The sequence below is a fragment of the Scomber scombrus genome, chromosome 15 (assembly GCF_963691925.1).
Source record: "Scomber scombrus chromosome 15, fScoSco1.1, whole genome shotgun sequence".
NCBI lineage: Eukaryota > Metazoa > Chordata > Actinopteri > Scombriformes > Scombridae > Scomber > Scomber scombrus.
Genome location: NC_084984.1, coordinates 14,773,168 through 14,791,621, shown reverse-complemented (window position 1 = coordinate 14,791,621; position 18,454 = coordinate 14,773,168). Strand labels below are relative to the sequence as shown.

Genomic DNA, 18,454 nt, shown 5'->3' with positions numbered 1-18,454 from the left:
GACCAAAGTGCTGTACAGTTATTAAAATATAATATAATCATGCACAAATGTAATAATAAATAAAAAATAATATAAGAAATAGTAAGAACTCAATTTAAGTTGTAGTTTACTTCTGAATCTTCCTGACCGGCTCTTTGTGGTGAATTTGCTGCCTAATGTTGCCTATAGATTTCACCATAAGGTCTCTGACACATAACAAAGCAAACTATGGACCAACGAGTTTTAAACAAAATGTATTTTAACGTCAATATTACCTCTGAAGTCACAGACAGTATCATGATGTTACATGATGTGACATTATCTTTAATTCTTATCAGCCTTGCAGGGGTTGTGGGTGAATGCTTTACGGCGCTGTATTAGATAATTTTTATTGGGATGTTGTCATTGTTGTTTTTTTTTAACAGAGAGGATCTATCTTTGGTTGTGAACCTAGTAAGAAGTACTCGATCACTGACTGCTATTTGTTACAGTAAACTCAAAAATATAGATAATTTTGCTGTGAAACTAGTACGAGGCACTCCTTTGCTACACACACGTAGTATTCCTTTAATTAGTTTCATTAGACAGTGAAGGTTTTATTCTCATATTTGTTTCTTTGTGTTAGTTTTAGCTCAAATTTAAGAGTCTTTCTTTTGGTTATATTTAGTTTTCTAAGGTTTAAACATCATCCACAGGCCTCTTCTTCTTTGTTAGTTTGCTTCTTGTGTGTTTGTGTATTTTAGAAACAATCTTTTTCTTAACCCTCCTGTTTTCCTCAGATCAAGGAAGGGAAGGAAGGAAGGAAGGAAGGAGGGAAGGAAGGAAGGAAGGAAGGAATGAAGGAATGAAGGAAAGGAGTAAGGAGGGAGGGAGGAAAGGAGGATGGAAGGAAGGAAGGAAGGAAGGAAGGAAGGAAGGAAGGAAGGAGGGAGGAGGGAGGGAGGGAGGGAGGGAGGGAGGGAGGAAGGAAAGGAGGATGGAAGGAAGGAAGGAAGGAAGGCAGGAAGGAAAGAAGTAAGGAGGGAGGGAGGGATGGAGGAAGGAAGGAAGGAAAGGGGTAAGGAGGGAGGGAGGGAGGGAGGAAGGAAGGAAAGAAGGAAGGAAGGAAAGGAGTAAGGAGGGAAGGAAGGAAGGGAGGGAAGAAGGAAGGAAAGGAGTAAGGAGGGAAGGAAGGAAGGAAGGAAGGAAGGAAGGAAGGAAGGAAGGAAGGAAAGGAGTAAGGAGGGAGGGAGGAAGGAAGGAGGAAGGAAGGAAGGAAGGAAGGAAGGAAGGGAGGGAGGGAGGAAGGAAGGAAGGAAAGGAGTAAGGAGGGAGGGAGGAATGAAGGAAGGAAGGAAAGAAAGGAGTAAGGAGGGAGGGAGGAGGGAAAGAAGTATGGAAGGAGGAGGGAGCAAAGAAAGAGGGAAGGAGGAGAAGAACGAAGGAAATATTAAAGAAAGAGGGAGGAAGGAAAGGAAAGGAAAGAAGGAACAGTCAAAAGAGATGGGGTCAATTTGACCCGAGAGGACGACAGGAGGGTTAAATAAACAACTTTAATTATACCAAATAAACCTGGTTATTTATGTTGCTTCCATTTCTCCTTATAAGCTGGGTCATAACAACATATTACATGAGCCCAAACCTACAATTTGCAACAATGATAACACAACCCTTTTTTAATATCCCCCACTGTGTAATTAAACACTAAGTGAAAATCTGAATACACAGTAAATAAGATATAAGTTCTTGCTTACTTTTTCAGCCATCATTTGCAGGAAGACTTCAAAAACCTTGTCGCTAACAGCAATCACACACTGCATCATGCCTGGAAAGAATATATGAAGTATTAATGCATAATAATGAACCACCAACATTAACAGTGCATGTTTTATATCTTTTTGTCTTCTGCTTTACCAGATTTATCCTTCTGTATCGCTCTGTCTTCAAAGTATCGAAACATGACCTGAAAACGATCCGAGTCCTGAGAATGCAGCATCCTGACAGACGTAGAGAGAAAACATAAATCACACTTCTGTTTATAATCATTGAAAACAGTCCAGCAGATGAAGTGATTAACATACAGTGTGCATGTTTCTCATACCTCATGTATTCTAATCTGTAAACTGACAGCAAATATGTCGACATGGCAAAGTCCAGTTTGTTGATGAGAGCAGCGACTTCAGGAGGAGGATCCAGCAGGTTGATGATGGTGCTACGCAGATCGTTCAGCTCCGCCTGAAGTTAAACAGGAAACCATAAACTAGTTTACTAGTTTAGTAAAAAGTAGTTTATTCAAGTGTACTACGAGTATACTTATTTCATACTAAAACTGAGGCAGTATACTTGAAGTTTACTTTTTATATACTATATTTTATATACTTAAGAATAGTATAGTGAAGTATACTTGGCTTATACTGAAAAGTATAAAGAAAAGTCTAAGACTAAGTACATTAATACTAAGACTTACACTTATACTTTAATACTAAAGCTTATACTTGTACTTTAGTATACTTTTTACTTCTTTCTGCCACAAAGTACTAATAATAAAAATAATAATAATAATAATAAACTTTATTTATATAGCACCTTTAAAAAAAACAAGGTTCACAAAGTACTTTGACAGACAAGGCAAAAAGCAGTAAAATACAAAGCAAGACAGACAACACAGAGAGAGGTAACAAGACTGGCATTGACAAGATGAGAGTATATAAAAATATATAAAATACATAAGACAAAGTAAAAATAAGATTAAATAGACAGTAGCAATATGCAAAATGAACAAAAAAGCAGATGACATCACATAAAAGCTAGTCTGTAGAAATGAGTTTTTAGTAATGATTTAAAAGAAGATACTGAATGTGTCAGCCTTATTTCCTCAGGCAGGTTGTTCCAAAGCTGAGGGGCCCTGATGGCAAAAGTAAGGTCCCCTCTAGATTTCAGCCTTGACTTGGGAACAACCAGAAAGGCCCCACCTGAGGATCTAAGGCTGCGGGCCGGCTCATACGGAGTCAACATGTCCGTTATGTAGCTTGGAGCTAGACCCAGACGTGCTTTAAAAGTGATCAGTAAAATCTTAAAATCAAATCTAAAATGAACAGGGAGCCAGTGAAGAGAAGCGAGGATTGGGGTGATGTGATGTCGTCTGTTAAAATCAGTAAGAAGCCTAGCTGCTGCGTTCTGAACTAGTTGGAGGCGAGAGAGACATTTTTGAGGTAATCCGGAAAGGAGAGAGTTGCAGTAATCTAAACGGGTAAAAATGAAAGCATGAATAATTCTTTCCAGGTCAGAGTGGGTGAGCATCGGCTTGAGTTTGGAGATTGTTCTTAATTGTAAATAACAGGACTGGACAGTTTTTGTGACTATACTAATACTTAGTATATCTTGATCCAAGTACAGAATAAGGTCAAGTCATTGACTCGTGCTTACATTTAATTTAGCAGAATAAAAATGTTTTTCACTACACACATTTGCTTTGAGGTATTACCCCTGTTATAAACTTATATGTTCAAGATCATATAGTATATAACTAGTACAATGGCAGTATATAGAAGAGTGGACTTGTGCTATACTTTAAGTATACTTCAATAAACTAAAATGTGGACTAGAAGTATATACCTAGTACACTAGTACTATATAGATGAGTGTACTTGTTGTATACTTGAAAGTGTACTTTTATAAACTTAAAATGACCTTATAAAGTATACTTAAAGTAAACTTTTATAAACTTAAAAATGTTCCAATTTAGTCCGAAGAGGTATTAAAATAGTATACTTTCTAGTACACTACAAGTACATGGTCCGTAGTATACTTGCTATACTTATACTTACACTCAAGCATACTTAATAAAATGAACTTCAAGTATAATACTTTTTGCTAAGGGAAGTTATGCTATGAGTGTGTGTGTGTGTGTGTGTGTGTGTGTGTGTGTGTGTGTGTGTGTGTGTGTGTGTGTGTGTGTGTGTGTGTGTGTGTGTGTGTGTGTGTGTGTGTGTGTGTTCTCGTTACCGGAGTGACGGTGTCGTTCTTCAGTGCAGAGTTGTACTGCAGCTCTGAGCGTAGAGGCTCTCCGCTGGGAAACGTGAGCAGCGGAGATTTGGTTGCAATCTCACAAACTCCTTCGTGCCATTCTTCAGGCCAAAGACCTGAAGAGTTCAACAGAAACAAATCGTCTTATACGACCCCACCGAGTGTGACACATTTTAATTTTCAAATGCACAAGTTAATTTAATATTCCTGTAGATCAACAAACTCTGTACCTGAGCCTTCCACAGCAAACCCCATGACGACAGAGTAGAGCCAGAAGTCCCTGAAGAGCTTCTGCAGACGTGGTTTTGCTTCCTTGATTGGTGGCAGCCTCTTAGTCAGCTAACAGCAGCAAAAAATAGAGAAAGAATAGATCTCTGCAGTTATTAAATGATCCACGTAGATGCTAAGAGTCACCATGTGAGACAAAGTGACTTTCGTATGCTCAAGTTTAGATAAAAAGTGAAGTTAATTGATGGAGCCTGACTACTAAAAGTGAAGAAACTTGACATTAGAAATATTTAAACTACTCACCACTGCAATAACTGGAATGAGGACACCGAGGTTTCCGGCGCTGCTTGAAGCCTGAAGAGACAAAACAGGAGAGTGATTGTACTGTGATGATTCAAAAAGTATTGGGAAAGAGTTTGCAGGGCTGAGCGGGACTGACTGCTCAAACAAAGTCTCAGAGGAACTTATGTTCAGCTTCATTCATAAAATATGAAAGTGCTGTAGTATCAGTATTGAGAAATGTATCTGTGGAGGTGGGAGTGGTTTGGGAAGTCAGCTGTAGGAGAGAGAGGCAGAGCTGCTCCAGGTGGGATGAGATGTCTAATCAAGAGCTGGACGAATGGCACTTTTTCACTATACAGTTCTAGCTCTACTCGGCTCGACTCAGTTTGGTACCAGAAACCTTTTCCATTACTATAGTACTTCATCAATGTGGGCGGGGTCGTCATAGCACGGCTGCATTAAACTGCCGTGACTTCATTTTTTACGCGACACAAACACATAAATAATGGAGGACATGGAGGCAGTGGTGTACTTGCTGCTGTATGAGGCTTTCTGTCACACACAAAGCAAGAGAATAGAAACGAATCGCTGTAACGCTGTTGCCGGTATTTAAAAATGCCGGGTTTGATTCTTGTGTGGGACGGCTCATGACTCTTCCAGTGACTCTCTGACCAATCAGTGGCCGGCAGTCTGTTGACGTCACATTTTAGTATCGGCTCGGCCCGCTTGGAACCTCGCCAGAGCAGATACTAAAAAAGTACCAGGTACCTGGTACTATCCCTGATGGAAAAGGGAAAAAAAAGAGGTCGAGTCGAGTAGTGCTAGAACTGTATAGTGGAAAAGCGTCAAAAGAGAGTGATGGAGCGTCAGAGCAGAAAAAGGCTGAAGAGCTTTAAGTTTGTATTATGAGTTTTGAATTATTAAATAAAATAGTTAATTGAACTGTGTCTGTCTGTGCTCTCTGCTGAGGGAATTCATGGTGGCAGCAACTTGTGCCACAGTATCATATTTATCAACATTAAAAATGAAGCTATGTTGCCTGTCTCTGTCTACATAAAGACAGACAATAAGGAGCTTTCAGCCTTCTTTTCCATCCCTGCATGTCTCCTTTTTTATCTGTTCATTACATCCAAATCAAAACATCAGAGTCACGCAGCATTAAACACAAAGAACAACAGGATGACTCTGTATTGTTGCTTCCTTGTGAGAGATAACCGCTTTTCAAACGCTGCCATCGTTATGCAATCTGTCGTCAGTCTAATCTGTGAAATAATCATGGTATTTCAGGTGCAGTAAAACATAAAAGAGACTTTTCGTTCCTGAGTTTAGCTGATTTGGGTCGATAGAAAAAAAACGCAGCCTCCTCATTCATTTATTTAAGCAATGCAGCAGAAAATGACTAAACACTAAAACTGCAAGGAGCTGCATTATTATGGGCACGCACCCTGAGGAGTTTATGACATCTATCAGCATTTTAAAGCAGTTTTTTTATGAGTGGGTGCTCATTTTTTTATATCCTGCCAAATGGTTTCACACTACTCCAATGATTAGTGGCTGTAATACACCAAAAAAAGCAGAGAAGAAGAAGCCTGCAAGCCTGCAAACATGGATGTCAACAATATGAGATTTAAAAAATCTGTTTAGCAAATATTTTATGGGTAAGAAAATGCATTTAACATGTTTGTTAGACCTTAAGGAAATGCACATTGTGTTTTTGACTAAATGTAAATATTACCTTTGTTAAGATTCGATAATCTTACAGAATATATAAACATAAACACACTTTTATTTCAAATGTGGCTACCAGACATTTATGACAAAGATATGCAATGGAGGCTGTGATATATTTAACAGTTTAAGAATACATTTTTATGATAAAAATGTTTATAAAATGACATCAGTGCTCTGAAACAGTAAACTTCACTGGGAGTTTAATGTGTATATTAAACTTGAATTAGGAAAAAGGACAAAAAATATACATAAAAAATTTGGCTTATTTATCTTTAAAATGTCGGCACATATCAGACAGCATCAACACCAATACTGATATATCTGTGATAGATAATATCAGTTAACCAATATATCGGTTAGGCTCTACTTTCGTTTGCTTCCATAAAACCTCTCAACTCATTTGAGGCATTTTACAACTCTGTAAAGTAATCATGGTAGTAATTATTTGCTCCTCCATCTTTATGTAAACATTTCTGTATGAAACACTGTTACTGAAATGTGTGCTTGCATGTATTTAATAAACCCACACAGTGATGTCATTGCTGCTGTGATTGTATATATATGTGTGTGTGTGTGTGTGTCGTACCTTCAGAGTCGGGCCTTTGTCCGAGGCTCTCTCGCTGGCTCTCTTCCCTTCTAAACCCAGCTGAACGAAAAGCTCGAGCAGATTGACCAGCAGCTCGTCCACCATATGCTCAGCCTGAAGGTTCGCTGCTATGTTCCCCAGAGCGTTGATCACAGCCAGAGAGCAGTGTCTATACACACACACACACACACACACACACACACACACACACACACACACACACACACACACACACACACACACACACACACACACACACACACACACACACACACACACACACACACACACACACACACACACACGTTTAACTACACTGTAAATGACACTATAGGCTACATTAGAGGAGCATACTTTGACTTTCTCATGTATCTAACAACCATAATGAACTGTATTTGTGTTATTTAAGCTGCTTTTTCACCTATAACCGTGATCCTTGTAGTCTTTGGTGGAGTAAACCATGGAGCTGGCCTTCACACTGATCTGCTGGAACAGATTCCAAACTTCCTGGTAGATGTATTGCTGAGGTGAGAAAGAAAGGAAACAAAGTTATGAAGTTTAGTTTAGTTCATTTCAGCCATTTTCAACTCAAATACACATATAAATAAATAAAGTAAATATGTCCTTGTTTTCTTCTTCTCCTTTAGAAACAGTGATAAACCGAAAACAAAGCCTTAGCTTATAACACCTATGCTTTTTAAATTAGTCTTTTGAATAGATCCCTACTCCCTACATAATAACATACACTTAAAACACACACATATATACACAAATACATATATACACACACATGCATATTTCCTTAAATATGTACTTCATACTTCTTCCTACTCCTTTTCAAACACTGTTATTCTTGTTTTGTTTATCTTCTTTATCTGTTTTTATTCTCATCTTTGAAATAAATAAACACATTAAAATTCAAATATGCATTGTTATATATACCCAAAAGTACCAAGGTTCATATACATAACAAAATCCATATATACAATAATATTTATGCTTCAGTTTTATATTTAATGACTTTAATCACTTTTTTAATATATGCAGTATTTAAAATATTTTTCAGGTATATTCCACAAAATGAGTCCTTTAACTGATACACACACCTTTGTTTTGCATTTGTTCTATTTGATCTCTTTATTCTTTTTTAATATGCAGATTCTTCTTAATTCACATTGACTCATTCAAATTTGGGACAAACTCTGGATCCTCATACAAGTCCAACAGATGTCTAAATTTGAGAATATGTGATTTTATTAAAAACATGTTGGCTGGTTCATGATAATCAGCTGTATTTAAATTCTTATTGCTTTTTTCTTTAGTATAAAAATTGGATTTTTGATTGTTGTATAAGTATTTCCCTGAACCTCCAAACAGTAGATAACATGCAGGTTAGATTTGCTCCATTAGTAGTAAGCAGAGGAATAAAAACTCACATTTCCTGTGATGACCATGCAGCCCAGCTGATCTATGATGAGGACGTCCAGCTGGGACGGAGGCTGGCAGAACTTCTGCTGCAGGATCTGCAGGATGGGCTCCATCACTCTGGGAGTGTCCCGCAAAGCCACAGCGATGTGACCCAAAGCCCTGATGGTGTGATCCGGGATCAAATGGGCGTCCCTGAGGAGGAGAAAGGAGCCTGTAAGTACTCTTCTTTCTTTTTTTTGAATTTAGAGAGTTTAAATGTTTGACTTACTTATCATTTTCCTGATAGATGTAGAGACGATTGGACAGACTGGCGAGAAAAGCTTCTACGATGACGTTATCCATCGTCAGTCCTGCTTTCAGACACCTGAGGACAGAAGGAGAACATTTAAATAAAGGTGTGTGTTGACTTTAGTGTGTGTGTGTGTGTGTGCATGTGCTGTAGAAGTTTGTATGTGTGTAAGTGTGTGTGTCTGTGTGTGTGTGTGTGTGTGTGCTGGAGAAGTGTGTGTGTGTGTGTGGATGAATTCACCTGCAGATGTTGTCTATGGAGATGTCCCGCAGCTGTTCGTACATGGACGGCTGCGAGCGACTTCTTGCTCTGAGTGCTGAGGGTCGACTGGGAGTGTTCGTTAGTCACGTGGATCTTTATCTCGCCGGCTCCTTTGGAAAAAAAACCAAGTAAAGCATTGAAGAGGTGGAAATAACACTGCTGCTGCTGCTGCTGCTGAGTGATTGTGTTGTGTGCTTTTTTTTGTTTTTACCTGAAGTGTACTGGCTGTGATATTTGTACAGCTTCACTAAGACAGGAGAGGGCACCACCAGGAAGTCTCTGAGTGAACAGGTGACGGAGTGTGCAACCACAGGAAAACGCTCACACAGACGACCTAAACCCTGAAAACACACAACACACAGACACATGACTTATAAAGGCTGCTGCTATTGAAGTTTCCAGGATATTTAACATCCATTGAGTTCAGATAACTTAATAATAACGTTATTTGTATAGCACTTTTCATACAAGAAATGCCTAAAAGGAGCATAAAGCAATGTTTAAAAAAAATATGACATGACATCACTTTTCACAGCAGAGATATTTGCTAAATCACAGCAGGGACCAGTAACATTTACAGAGGCTCAGTTTCACAGTGTCTCAGTGAGCCATAGTAGTAAGAGTGCTTACACTGGGATGGTTTCACTTTAATCTGTGCAATAAGAATATCTGATATATTACCACTCAATACTAACATTACTCTTGTAAATCTTGTAAATAATGTAAATAATGTCACGACTATTTTACTACATATTTCTTACTATTATTGTTCTTATAGTTTTTTTTTTGTACTTATTATTTATTGTTCTTTATTCTTTTTCTTATTGCTGCTCTTATATTCTATTACTGTCCACTTGCGGCTGTGATAATGCAAATTTCCCCATTGTGGGACTAATAAAGGAATATCTGATCTTATCTTATCTAATGGTTCCTGTCTAAATGGAAGGTATCATGGATGAGAAGTGAAGTAAGTATAAGGATTTTTTAAGAATGAAACTGTTACCTGTAAGCAGCAGATGAGCAGCGGCATGTGAGCAATGATAACTTTACTGGACGTCTTGGACTGCAGCTTCTCAGACAGTTTGGTGCAAAGGTTCTCGGCTCCTGGTGAAGAAAGACAGACAGACAAGTGAGACATTCTGAAGTAAACTTAGCCTGGAAAAATGTTAACTTTCATACAGTGGCCAAAAGCAGAGGGGACAGGAAATAATGTGGGGTAGGATAAGATAAACGACAGGAACTAGGCTGAGTGCACTGAGTTCTCACCCTGCTCCTCGGTCACAGCCCAAACCATCAGGTCCACGCATGCGGCGTTGGCCTGGCAACGCAGCTTGAGCGGGCTCAGCTCACTCTGCAGATACTCCACATCATGCAGGATCCTCTGCAGCTCCACCTGGCTGCTGCTGAACTGCTCTAACACAAAGTCATGCACCTCCTTCACAAAGTCCGTCTGCAGGTCTGATGATGAGCGCAGAATAAAAAAAACACATTATTACTGATTTTTCTCCTTTTAACCCTCCTGTTGTCCTCCAGTCAAAGAAGGAAGGGAGGAAGAAGGAAGGGATTAAGAAGGGAGGAAGGAAGAAGGAAGGAAAAGAGGAAGGGAGGAAGGAAGGAAGGAAGGAAGGAAGGAAGGGAGGAAGAAGGAAGGAAAGGAGGGAGGGAGGAAGGAAGGAAGGATGGAAGGAGAAAGGAGGGAAGAAGGAAGGAGGGAAGGAAGGAAGGAAGAAGGAAGGAAAGGAGGGAGGAAGGAAGGAGGGAAGGAAGGAAGCAGGGAAGGAAAGAAGGAAGGAGGGAGGGAGAAAGGAAAAGAGGAAGGGAGGAAGGAAGGAAAGAAGGACAGAGGAAAGAAAGAGAAGGAGGGAGGGAGGAAAGAAGGAAGGAAGAAAGGGGGATGGAGGAAAGAAGGAAGGAGGGAGGGAGGGAGAAAGGAAAAGAGGAAGGGAGGAAGAAAGGAAAGAAGGACAGAGGAAAGAAAGAGAAGGAGGGAGGGAGGAAAGAAGGAAGGAAGAAAGGGGGATGGAGGAAGTACAGACAGAAGGAAGGAAGAGAGGAAAGAAGGAACAGTCAAAACAGACGGGGTCAATTTGACCCTGAAGGACGACACGAAGGTTAAAGAAGAGAAATTGGAGGTTTAATTGCTCGATAAATTGAAGAAAGAAGAGAGCAAAAGATTCCTTACCTTTCAAATTGTAGAGAGTGTCTCTTAGCATTTTAAAAATGGCTACATAGAGAGGATCACTGAAGGTTTTGTAGTGCAGATGAAGACCAGGATTCAACTGGTGAAAAAAGAAAGCAACAGAAATATAACAATGAACCAGTGGTGTAAAAAAAAAGTGCAAAAAAATGTGTGGAAAAGAGAGTCATACCTGTAAAAACTCTGCCAAGATTTCATCCAGTGATTTTAAAAATGAATCTGACACAAGTTGTTCAACCTGGTAAAGAGAAAAAAAGGAAAATTAATTTTCATTTTGGCACATTTTTAACGTTTTTGCTTCTTTATTCTAGCTCTTTTTATTCTCTTGTGTGTTTCTGTTGTTTAAGAAAAAAAGGGGGAAGGACGAGAAAAAGTCCTTTCCAAACATTAAATGGTTATTAGGGCCCGAACAGCAAGTCGCCTGGCGAAAGCCCTATTGAAATTGTAATGTTTATTAGGGCCCGAGCACTGACAAGTCAGTGAGGGACCTATTGCTTTTGCCAGGATTCTTATTATTAGGGCCCGAGCACTGACAAGTCAGTGAGGGACCTATTGCTTTTGCCAGGATTCTTATTATTAGGGCCCGAGCACTGACAAGTCAGTGAGGGACCTATTGCTTTTGCCAGGATTCTTATTATTATTATTCATTATTTTTCACGTTCTTATGCCGTGTCAAGAATCGCATTTTTGGCGGCTTGAACATAAATGAAAACTCATGAAATTCTGCACACACGTCGCAGTTGGTGAAAATTTATTTAATTTAATGTGATTGGACGCAAGCGTGGTAAGGGGACTCGCTAGCGCCCCCTAACGTCGGGTCATGTGACCACAAATCCTCTGCGATCGGCATGAAATTTAAATATGTTACAGCTCTCATCGGATCATTGGGAAATTAATTTTGTGGAATTTTTTTACCAAACAGGAAGTCGCCCACGCGGCGTGGCGTGCACCGATTTTCATTTTTCGAACAACGCTTTGAGGACTTTATGATGTTCACAGAATCATGAAACCTGCCACGTAGGTTTCAAATCATGAGCTCTTTCATCTGATATCACATTTGCCCAATATTTTGCCCCAACAGCTCAGTAGCGCCCCCTAATGCCTTTTCCCACTTAGCATGTACTGACAAGCTCTAAAACTCACCAAATTGGACACACTCATCAAGACTCACAAATATTATTTTTTGGTATAACCGCAACCTTTTAAGTGGCAAAATGACTCTACAGCGCCCCCTAGAACATTAAAAGTTGAAGCCCCGCCTTCTACATGCACGTACATGAACGAAATTTAGGATTCATATATATCATGACCAGACGCACAAAAAAGCCTCTTGGACCCATACCCTAAGTCCAACAGGAAGTCGGCCATCTTGGATCACAGGTGCATTTTTTCCGCCATTTTCCCCATTTCCAGGCCTTGCACTTTAACGCACTCCTCCTGCAGTTTTGACTCCACAGACTTCAGATTGGAACTATATCATCCTCAGACCTTGATGATGTAAACTTGACGACAGATTTTTCCTACGTTATACCAGGTGGGCGTGGCAGTCGTTTGTTTGTATAAACAAACAACTCCTTATAACTCCTCCATACATTGTCGGATGTTTATACATTCACTGCGTAAAATGTCACACCTGGTGACGCCGTTTCAATTTCAACATCATTGGGGGTGGATGTGGCAAGGGGTCTCCATAGCGCCCCCTAACAGCAGGTCATGTGACCACAAACTTTGTCTGATCTTCGTGAAATTTACAGGACTCATAGCACTCATGGGTAAACCCTCAAATTATTTTTTTCAAATTTTTCGCTCTAACAGGAAGTGAGTTATTGTGCATTTCCTGCGTCAATTTTCCGTTTTTCCCTCTGCGTTTAGAGGACTTTCCCATCTTCACAGAATCACCAAATTGCCCACATAGGTTCACACTCAGGCGCACTTTAATTTGAGACCATAACTGCCACTGGGCGTGGCACAACAGCTCAATAGCGCCCCCTAGTGCCTTTATCCATTTTGTACATTTTCCCAAACTCCTACACTCACCAAATTGTACACATACGTCAACAGTCACACATATTGACAACTGACAAAGTTTGGGATTTTTAAGTGAGAAGATGACTCCACAGCGCCCCCTGGAAGATTTCAAAGTTTAAGCCCCGCCTTCCACATTGACATAGAAAAATGAAATCGACAAGGCCTATGTATTATGTCCAGACGCACAAAAAAGCCTCTTGGACCCATACCCTAAGTCCAACAGGAAGTCGGCCATCCAGGCTAAAATGTTCAATCTGGATCATTTTTATTATTATTATAGTTGTACGCCTTTTTGACAGCCTAAACATGCCCCAAAACTCACCAAAACTTGCAATCATGTCCGATCCGGAGAAAACTTTGATATTTTAAGGAGCGGGGAAATGGCCGACGCAAAAATGGATTAATAGCGCCCCCTAGAAAATTTAAAAAATCAAGCCCCTCCACTCAGATTGACGTAGACAAACCAAATTCGGGAAACACATGTATCGTGTAAAGACGCACAAAAAAGCCTCTTGGAGCCATAGCCTAAGTCCAACAGGAAGTCTGCCATCCAGGCAAAAATGCTCAATCTTAATGATTTTTTGACCCTTCACCCACATTCCTTATTGCTTAGAAGTCACTCAGACTCATTTGTGGTCTTAGACTGCCATCTAGTGGAGACATTAACCGCTGCACACAATGTTCAATTAAAGGCACAGGAGCAAAGACATCTACATGCCAGTTTTGACAGCCCTGCGACCGCCGCACGCACCGACGTGCACGTACGGCGTTACAATTGAGGGGGTAAACGGGGGGGTGCGAGGGCCCTTCGACACTGCTTGCAGTTTTAATTATTATTATTATTATTATTATTATTCACGTTCTTATGCCGTGTCATGAATCGCATTTTTGGCGGCTTGAACATAAATGAAAACTCATGAAATTCTGCACACACGTCGCAGCTGGTGAAAATTTATTTAATTTAACGTGATTGGACGCAAGCGTGGTAAGGGGACTCGCTAGCGCCCCCTAACGTCGGGTCATGTGACCACAAATCCTCTCGGATCGGCATGAAATTTAAATATGTTACAGCTCTCATCGGATCATTGGGAAATTAATTTTGTGGAATTTTTTTACCAAACAGGAAGTTGACCACGCGGCGTGGCGTGCACCGATTTTCACAATTTCGAACAACGCTTTGAGGACTTTATGATGTTCACAGAATCATGAAACCTGCCACGTAGGTTTCAAATCATGAGCTCTTTCATCTGATACCACATTTGCCCAATATTTTCGCCCAACAGCTCAGTAGCGCCCCCTAATGCCTTTTCCCACTTAGCATGTACTGACAAGCTCTAAAACTCACCAAATTGGACACACTTGTCAAGACTCACGAATATTATTTTTTGGTATAACCGCCACCTTTTAAGTGCCAAAATGACTCTACAGCGCCCCCTAGAACATTAAAAGTTGAAGCCCCGCCTTCTACATGCACGTACATGAACGAAATTTAGGAATCATATATATCATGACCAGACGCACAAAAAAGCCTCTTGGACCCATACCCTAAGTCCAACAGGAAGTCGGCCATCTTGGATCACAGGTGCATTTTTTCCGCCACAGGTGCATTTTTCCAGGCCTCGTACTTTAACGCACTCCTCCTGCAGTTTTGACTCCACAGACTAAAGATTCGCATTGTATCATCATCAGACCTTGATGATGTAAACTTGACAACAGATTTTTCCTACGTTATACCAGGTGGGCGTGGCAGTCGTTTGTTTGTATAAACAAACAACTCCTTATAACTCCTCCATACATTGTCGGATGTTTATACATGCACTGCGTAAAATGTCACACCTGGTGACGCCGTTTCAATTTCAACATCATTGGGGGTGGATGTGGCAAGGGGTCTCCATAGCGCCCCCTAACAGCAGGTCATGTGACCACAAACTTTGTCTGATCTTCGTGAAATTTACAGGACTCATAGCACTCATGGGTAAACCCTCAGATTATTTTTTTCAAATTTTTCGCTCTAACAGGAAGTGAGTTATTGTGCATTTCCTGCGTCAATTTTCCGTTTTTCCCTCTGCGTTTAGAGGACTTTCCCGTCTTCACAGAATCACCAAATTGCCCACATAGGTTCACACTCAGGCGCACTTTAATTTGAGACCATAACTGCCTCTGGGCGTGGCACAACAGCTCAATAGCGCCCCCTAATGCCTTTATCCATTTTGTACATTTTCACAAACTCCTACAATCACCAAATTGTACACATACGTCAACAGTCACACATATTGACTAGTGACAAAGTTTGGGATTTTTAAGTGAGAAGATGACTCCACAGCGCCCCCTGGAAGATTTCAAAGTTTAAGCCCCGCCTTCCACATTGACATAGAAAAATGAAATCGACAAGGCCTATGTATTATGTCCAGATGCACAAAAAAGCCTCTTGGACCCATACCCTAAGTCCAACAGGAAGTCGGCCATCCAGGCTAAAATGTTCAATATGGATCATTTTTATTATTATTATAGTTGTACGCCTTTTTGACAGCCTAAACATGCCCCAAAACTCACCAAAACTTGCAATCATGTCCGATCCGGAGAAAACTTTGATATTTTAAGGAGCGGGGAAATGGCCGACGCAAAAATTGATTAATAGCGCCCCCTAGAAAATTTAAAAAATCAAGCCCCTCCACTCAGATTGACGTAGACAAACGAAATTCGGTGAACACATGTATCATGTCCAGACACACTAAAAAGCCTCTTGGACCCATAGCCTAAGTCCAACAGGAAGTCGGCCATCCAGGCTAAAATGCTCAATCTTGACGCTTTTTTGGCCCTTCACCCACATTCCTTTGTGCTGAGAAGTCACCCAGACTCATTTCTGGTCTTAGTTTGCCATCTAGTGGAGACATTAACCGCTGCACACAATGTTCAATTAAAGGCACAGGAGCAAAGACATCTACATGCCAGTTTTGACAGCCCTGCGACCGCCGCACGCACCGACGTGCACGTACGGCGTTACAGTTGGGGGGAAAACGGGGGGGTGCGAGGGCCCTTCGACACTGCTTGCAGTTTTAATTATTATTCACGTTCTTATGCCGTGTAATGAATCGCATTTTTGGCGGCTTGAACATAAATGAAAACTCATGAAATTCTGCACAAACGTCGCAGCTGGTGAAAATTTATTTAATTTAATGTGATTGGACGCAAGCGTGGTAAGGGGACTCGCTAGCGCCCCCTAACGTCGGGTCATGTGACCACAAATCCTCTCGGATCGGCATGAAATTTAAATATGTTACAGCTCTCATTGGATCATTGGGAAATTAATTTTGTGGAATTTTTTTACCAAACAGGAAGTCGCCCACGCGGCGTGGCGTGCACCGATTTTCATTTTTCGAACACCGCTTTGAGGACTTTATGATGTTCACAGAATCATGAAACCTGCCACGTAGGTTTCAAATCATGAGCTCTTTCATCTGATACCACATTTGCCCAATATTTTGCCCCAACAGCTCAGTAGCGCCCCCTAATGCCTTTTCCCACTTAGCATGTACTGACAAGCTCTAAAACTCACCAAATTGGACACACTCATCAAGACTCACGAATATTATTTTTGGATATAACCGCAACCTTTTAAGTTGCAAAATGACTCTACAGCGCCCCCTAGAACATTAAAAAATGAAGCCCCGCCTTCTACATGCACGTACATGAACGAAATTTAGGATTCATATATATCATGACCAGACGCACAAAAAAGCCTCTTGGACCCATACCCTAAGTCCAACAGGAAGTCGGCCATCTTGGATCACAGGTGCATTTTTGCCGCCATTTTCCCCATTTCCAGGCCTTGCACTTTAACGAACTCCTCCTGCAGTTTTGACTCCACAGACTTCAGATTAGAACTGTATCATCCTCAGACCTTGATGATGTAAACTTGACGACAGATTTTTCCTACGTTATACCAGGTGGGCGTGGCAGTCGTTTGTTTGTATAAACAAACAACTCCTTATAACTCCTCCATACATTGTCGGATGTTTATACATGCACTGCGTAAAATGTCACACCTGGTGACGCCGTTTCAATTTCAACATCATTGGGGGTGGATGTGGCAAGGGGTCTCCATAGCGCCCCCTAACAGCAGGTCATGTGACCACAAACTTTGTCTGATCTTCGTGAAATTTACAGGTCTCATAGCACTCATGGGTAAACCCTCAAATTAATTTTTTCAAATTTTTCGCTCTAACAGGAAGTGAGTTATTGTGCATTTCCTGCGTCAATTTTCCGTTTTTCCCTCTGCATTTAGAGGACTTTCCCATCTTCACAGAATCACCAAATTGCCCACATAGGTTCACACTCAGGAGCACTTTAATTTGAGACCATAACTGCCTCTGGGCGTGGCACAACAGCTCAATAGCGCCCCCTAATGCCTTTATCCATTTTGTACATTTTCACAAACTCCTACACTCACCAAATTGTACACATACCTCAACAGTCATACATATTGACTACTGACAAAGTTTGGGATTTTTAAGTGAGAAGATGACTCCACAGCGCCCCCTGGAAGATTTCAAAGTTTAAGCCCCGCCTTCCACATTGACATAGAGAAATGAAATTTACAAGGCCTATGTATTATGTCCAGACGCACAAAAAAGCCTCTTGGACCCATACCCTAAGTCCAACAGGAAGTCGGCCATCCAGTCTAAAATGTTCAATCTGGATGATTTTTATTATTATTATAGTTGTACGCCTTTTTGACAGCCTAAACATGCCCCAAAACTCACCAAAACTTGCAATCATGTCCGACTCGGAGAAAACTTTGATATTTTAAGGAGCGCGGAAATGTCCGACGCAAAAATTGATTAATAGCGCCCCCTAGAAAATTAAAAAAATCAAGCCCCTCGACTCAGATTGACGTAGACAAACAAAATTCGGGGAAACACATGTATCATGTCCAGACGCACAAAAAAGCCTCTTGGACCCATATCCTAAGTCCAACAGGAAGTCGGCCATCTTGGATCACAGGTGCATTTTTTCCGCCATTTTCCCCATTTCCAGGTCTCGCACTTTAACGCACTCCTCCTGCAGTTTTGACTCCACAGACTTCAGATTGGAACTATATCATCCTCAGATCTTGATGATGTAAACTTGACAACAGATTTTACCTACGTTATACCAGGTGGGCGTGGCAGTCGTTTGTGTGTATAAACAAACAACTCCTTATAACTCCTCAATACATTGTCGGATGTTTATACATGTATCACGTGAAAAGTCACACTTGTTGACGCCGTTTCAATTTCAACATCATTGGGGGTGGGTGTGGCAAGGGGTCTCCATAGCGCCCCCTAACAGCAGGTCATGTGACCAAAGACTTTGTCTGATCTTAGTGAAATTTACAGGACTCATAGCACTCATGGGTAAACGCCCAAATTATTTTTTTCAAAATTGTCGCTCTAACAGG

At 40.8% G+C, this 18,454-nt stretch overlaps 1 protein-coding gene across 1 annotated transcript in view; it reads right to left on the bottom strand.

Annotated features, from left to right (window-relative positions):
* The window catches only part of pi4kaa (phosphatidylinositol 4-kinase, catalytic, alpha a), a 61,839-nt gene that overhangs the window by 26,900 nt on the left and 16,485 nt on the right, over positions 1-18,454 (bottom strand). The window contains 17 exon segments of the mRNA XM_062434494.1: positions 1,713-1,783; positions 1,873-1,955; positions 2,060-2,193; positions 3,964-4,100; positions 4,215-4,323; positions 4,516-4,566; positions 6,812-6,980; positions 7,233-7,333; positions 8,248-8,431; positions 8,508-8,603; positions 8,769-8,827; positions 8,829-8,899; positions 9,001-9,130; positions 9,793-9,893; positions 10,056-10,247; positions 10,972-11,068; positions 11,159-11,224. Of these exon segments, the coding sequence (XP_062290478.1) occupies positions 1,713-1,783; positions 1,873-1,955; positions 2,060-2,193; positions 3,964-4,100; positions 4,215-4,323; positions 4,516-4,566; positions 6,812-6,980; positions 7,233-7,333; positions 8,248-8,431; positions 8,508-8,603; positions 8,769-8,827; positions 8,829-8,899; positions 9,001-9,130; positions 9,793-9,893; positions 10,056-10,247; positions 10,972-11,068; positions 11,159-11,224 (1,851 nt within the window).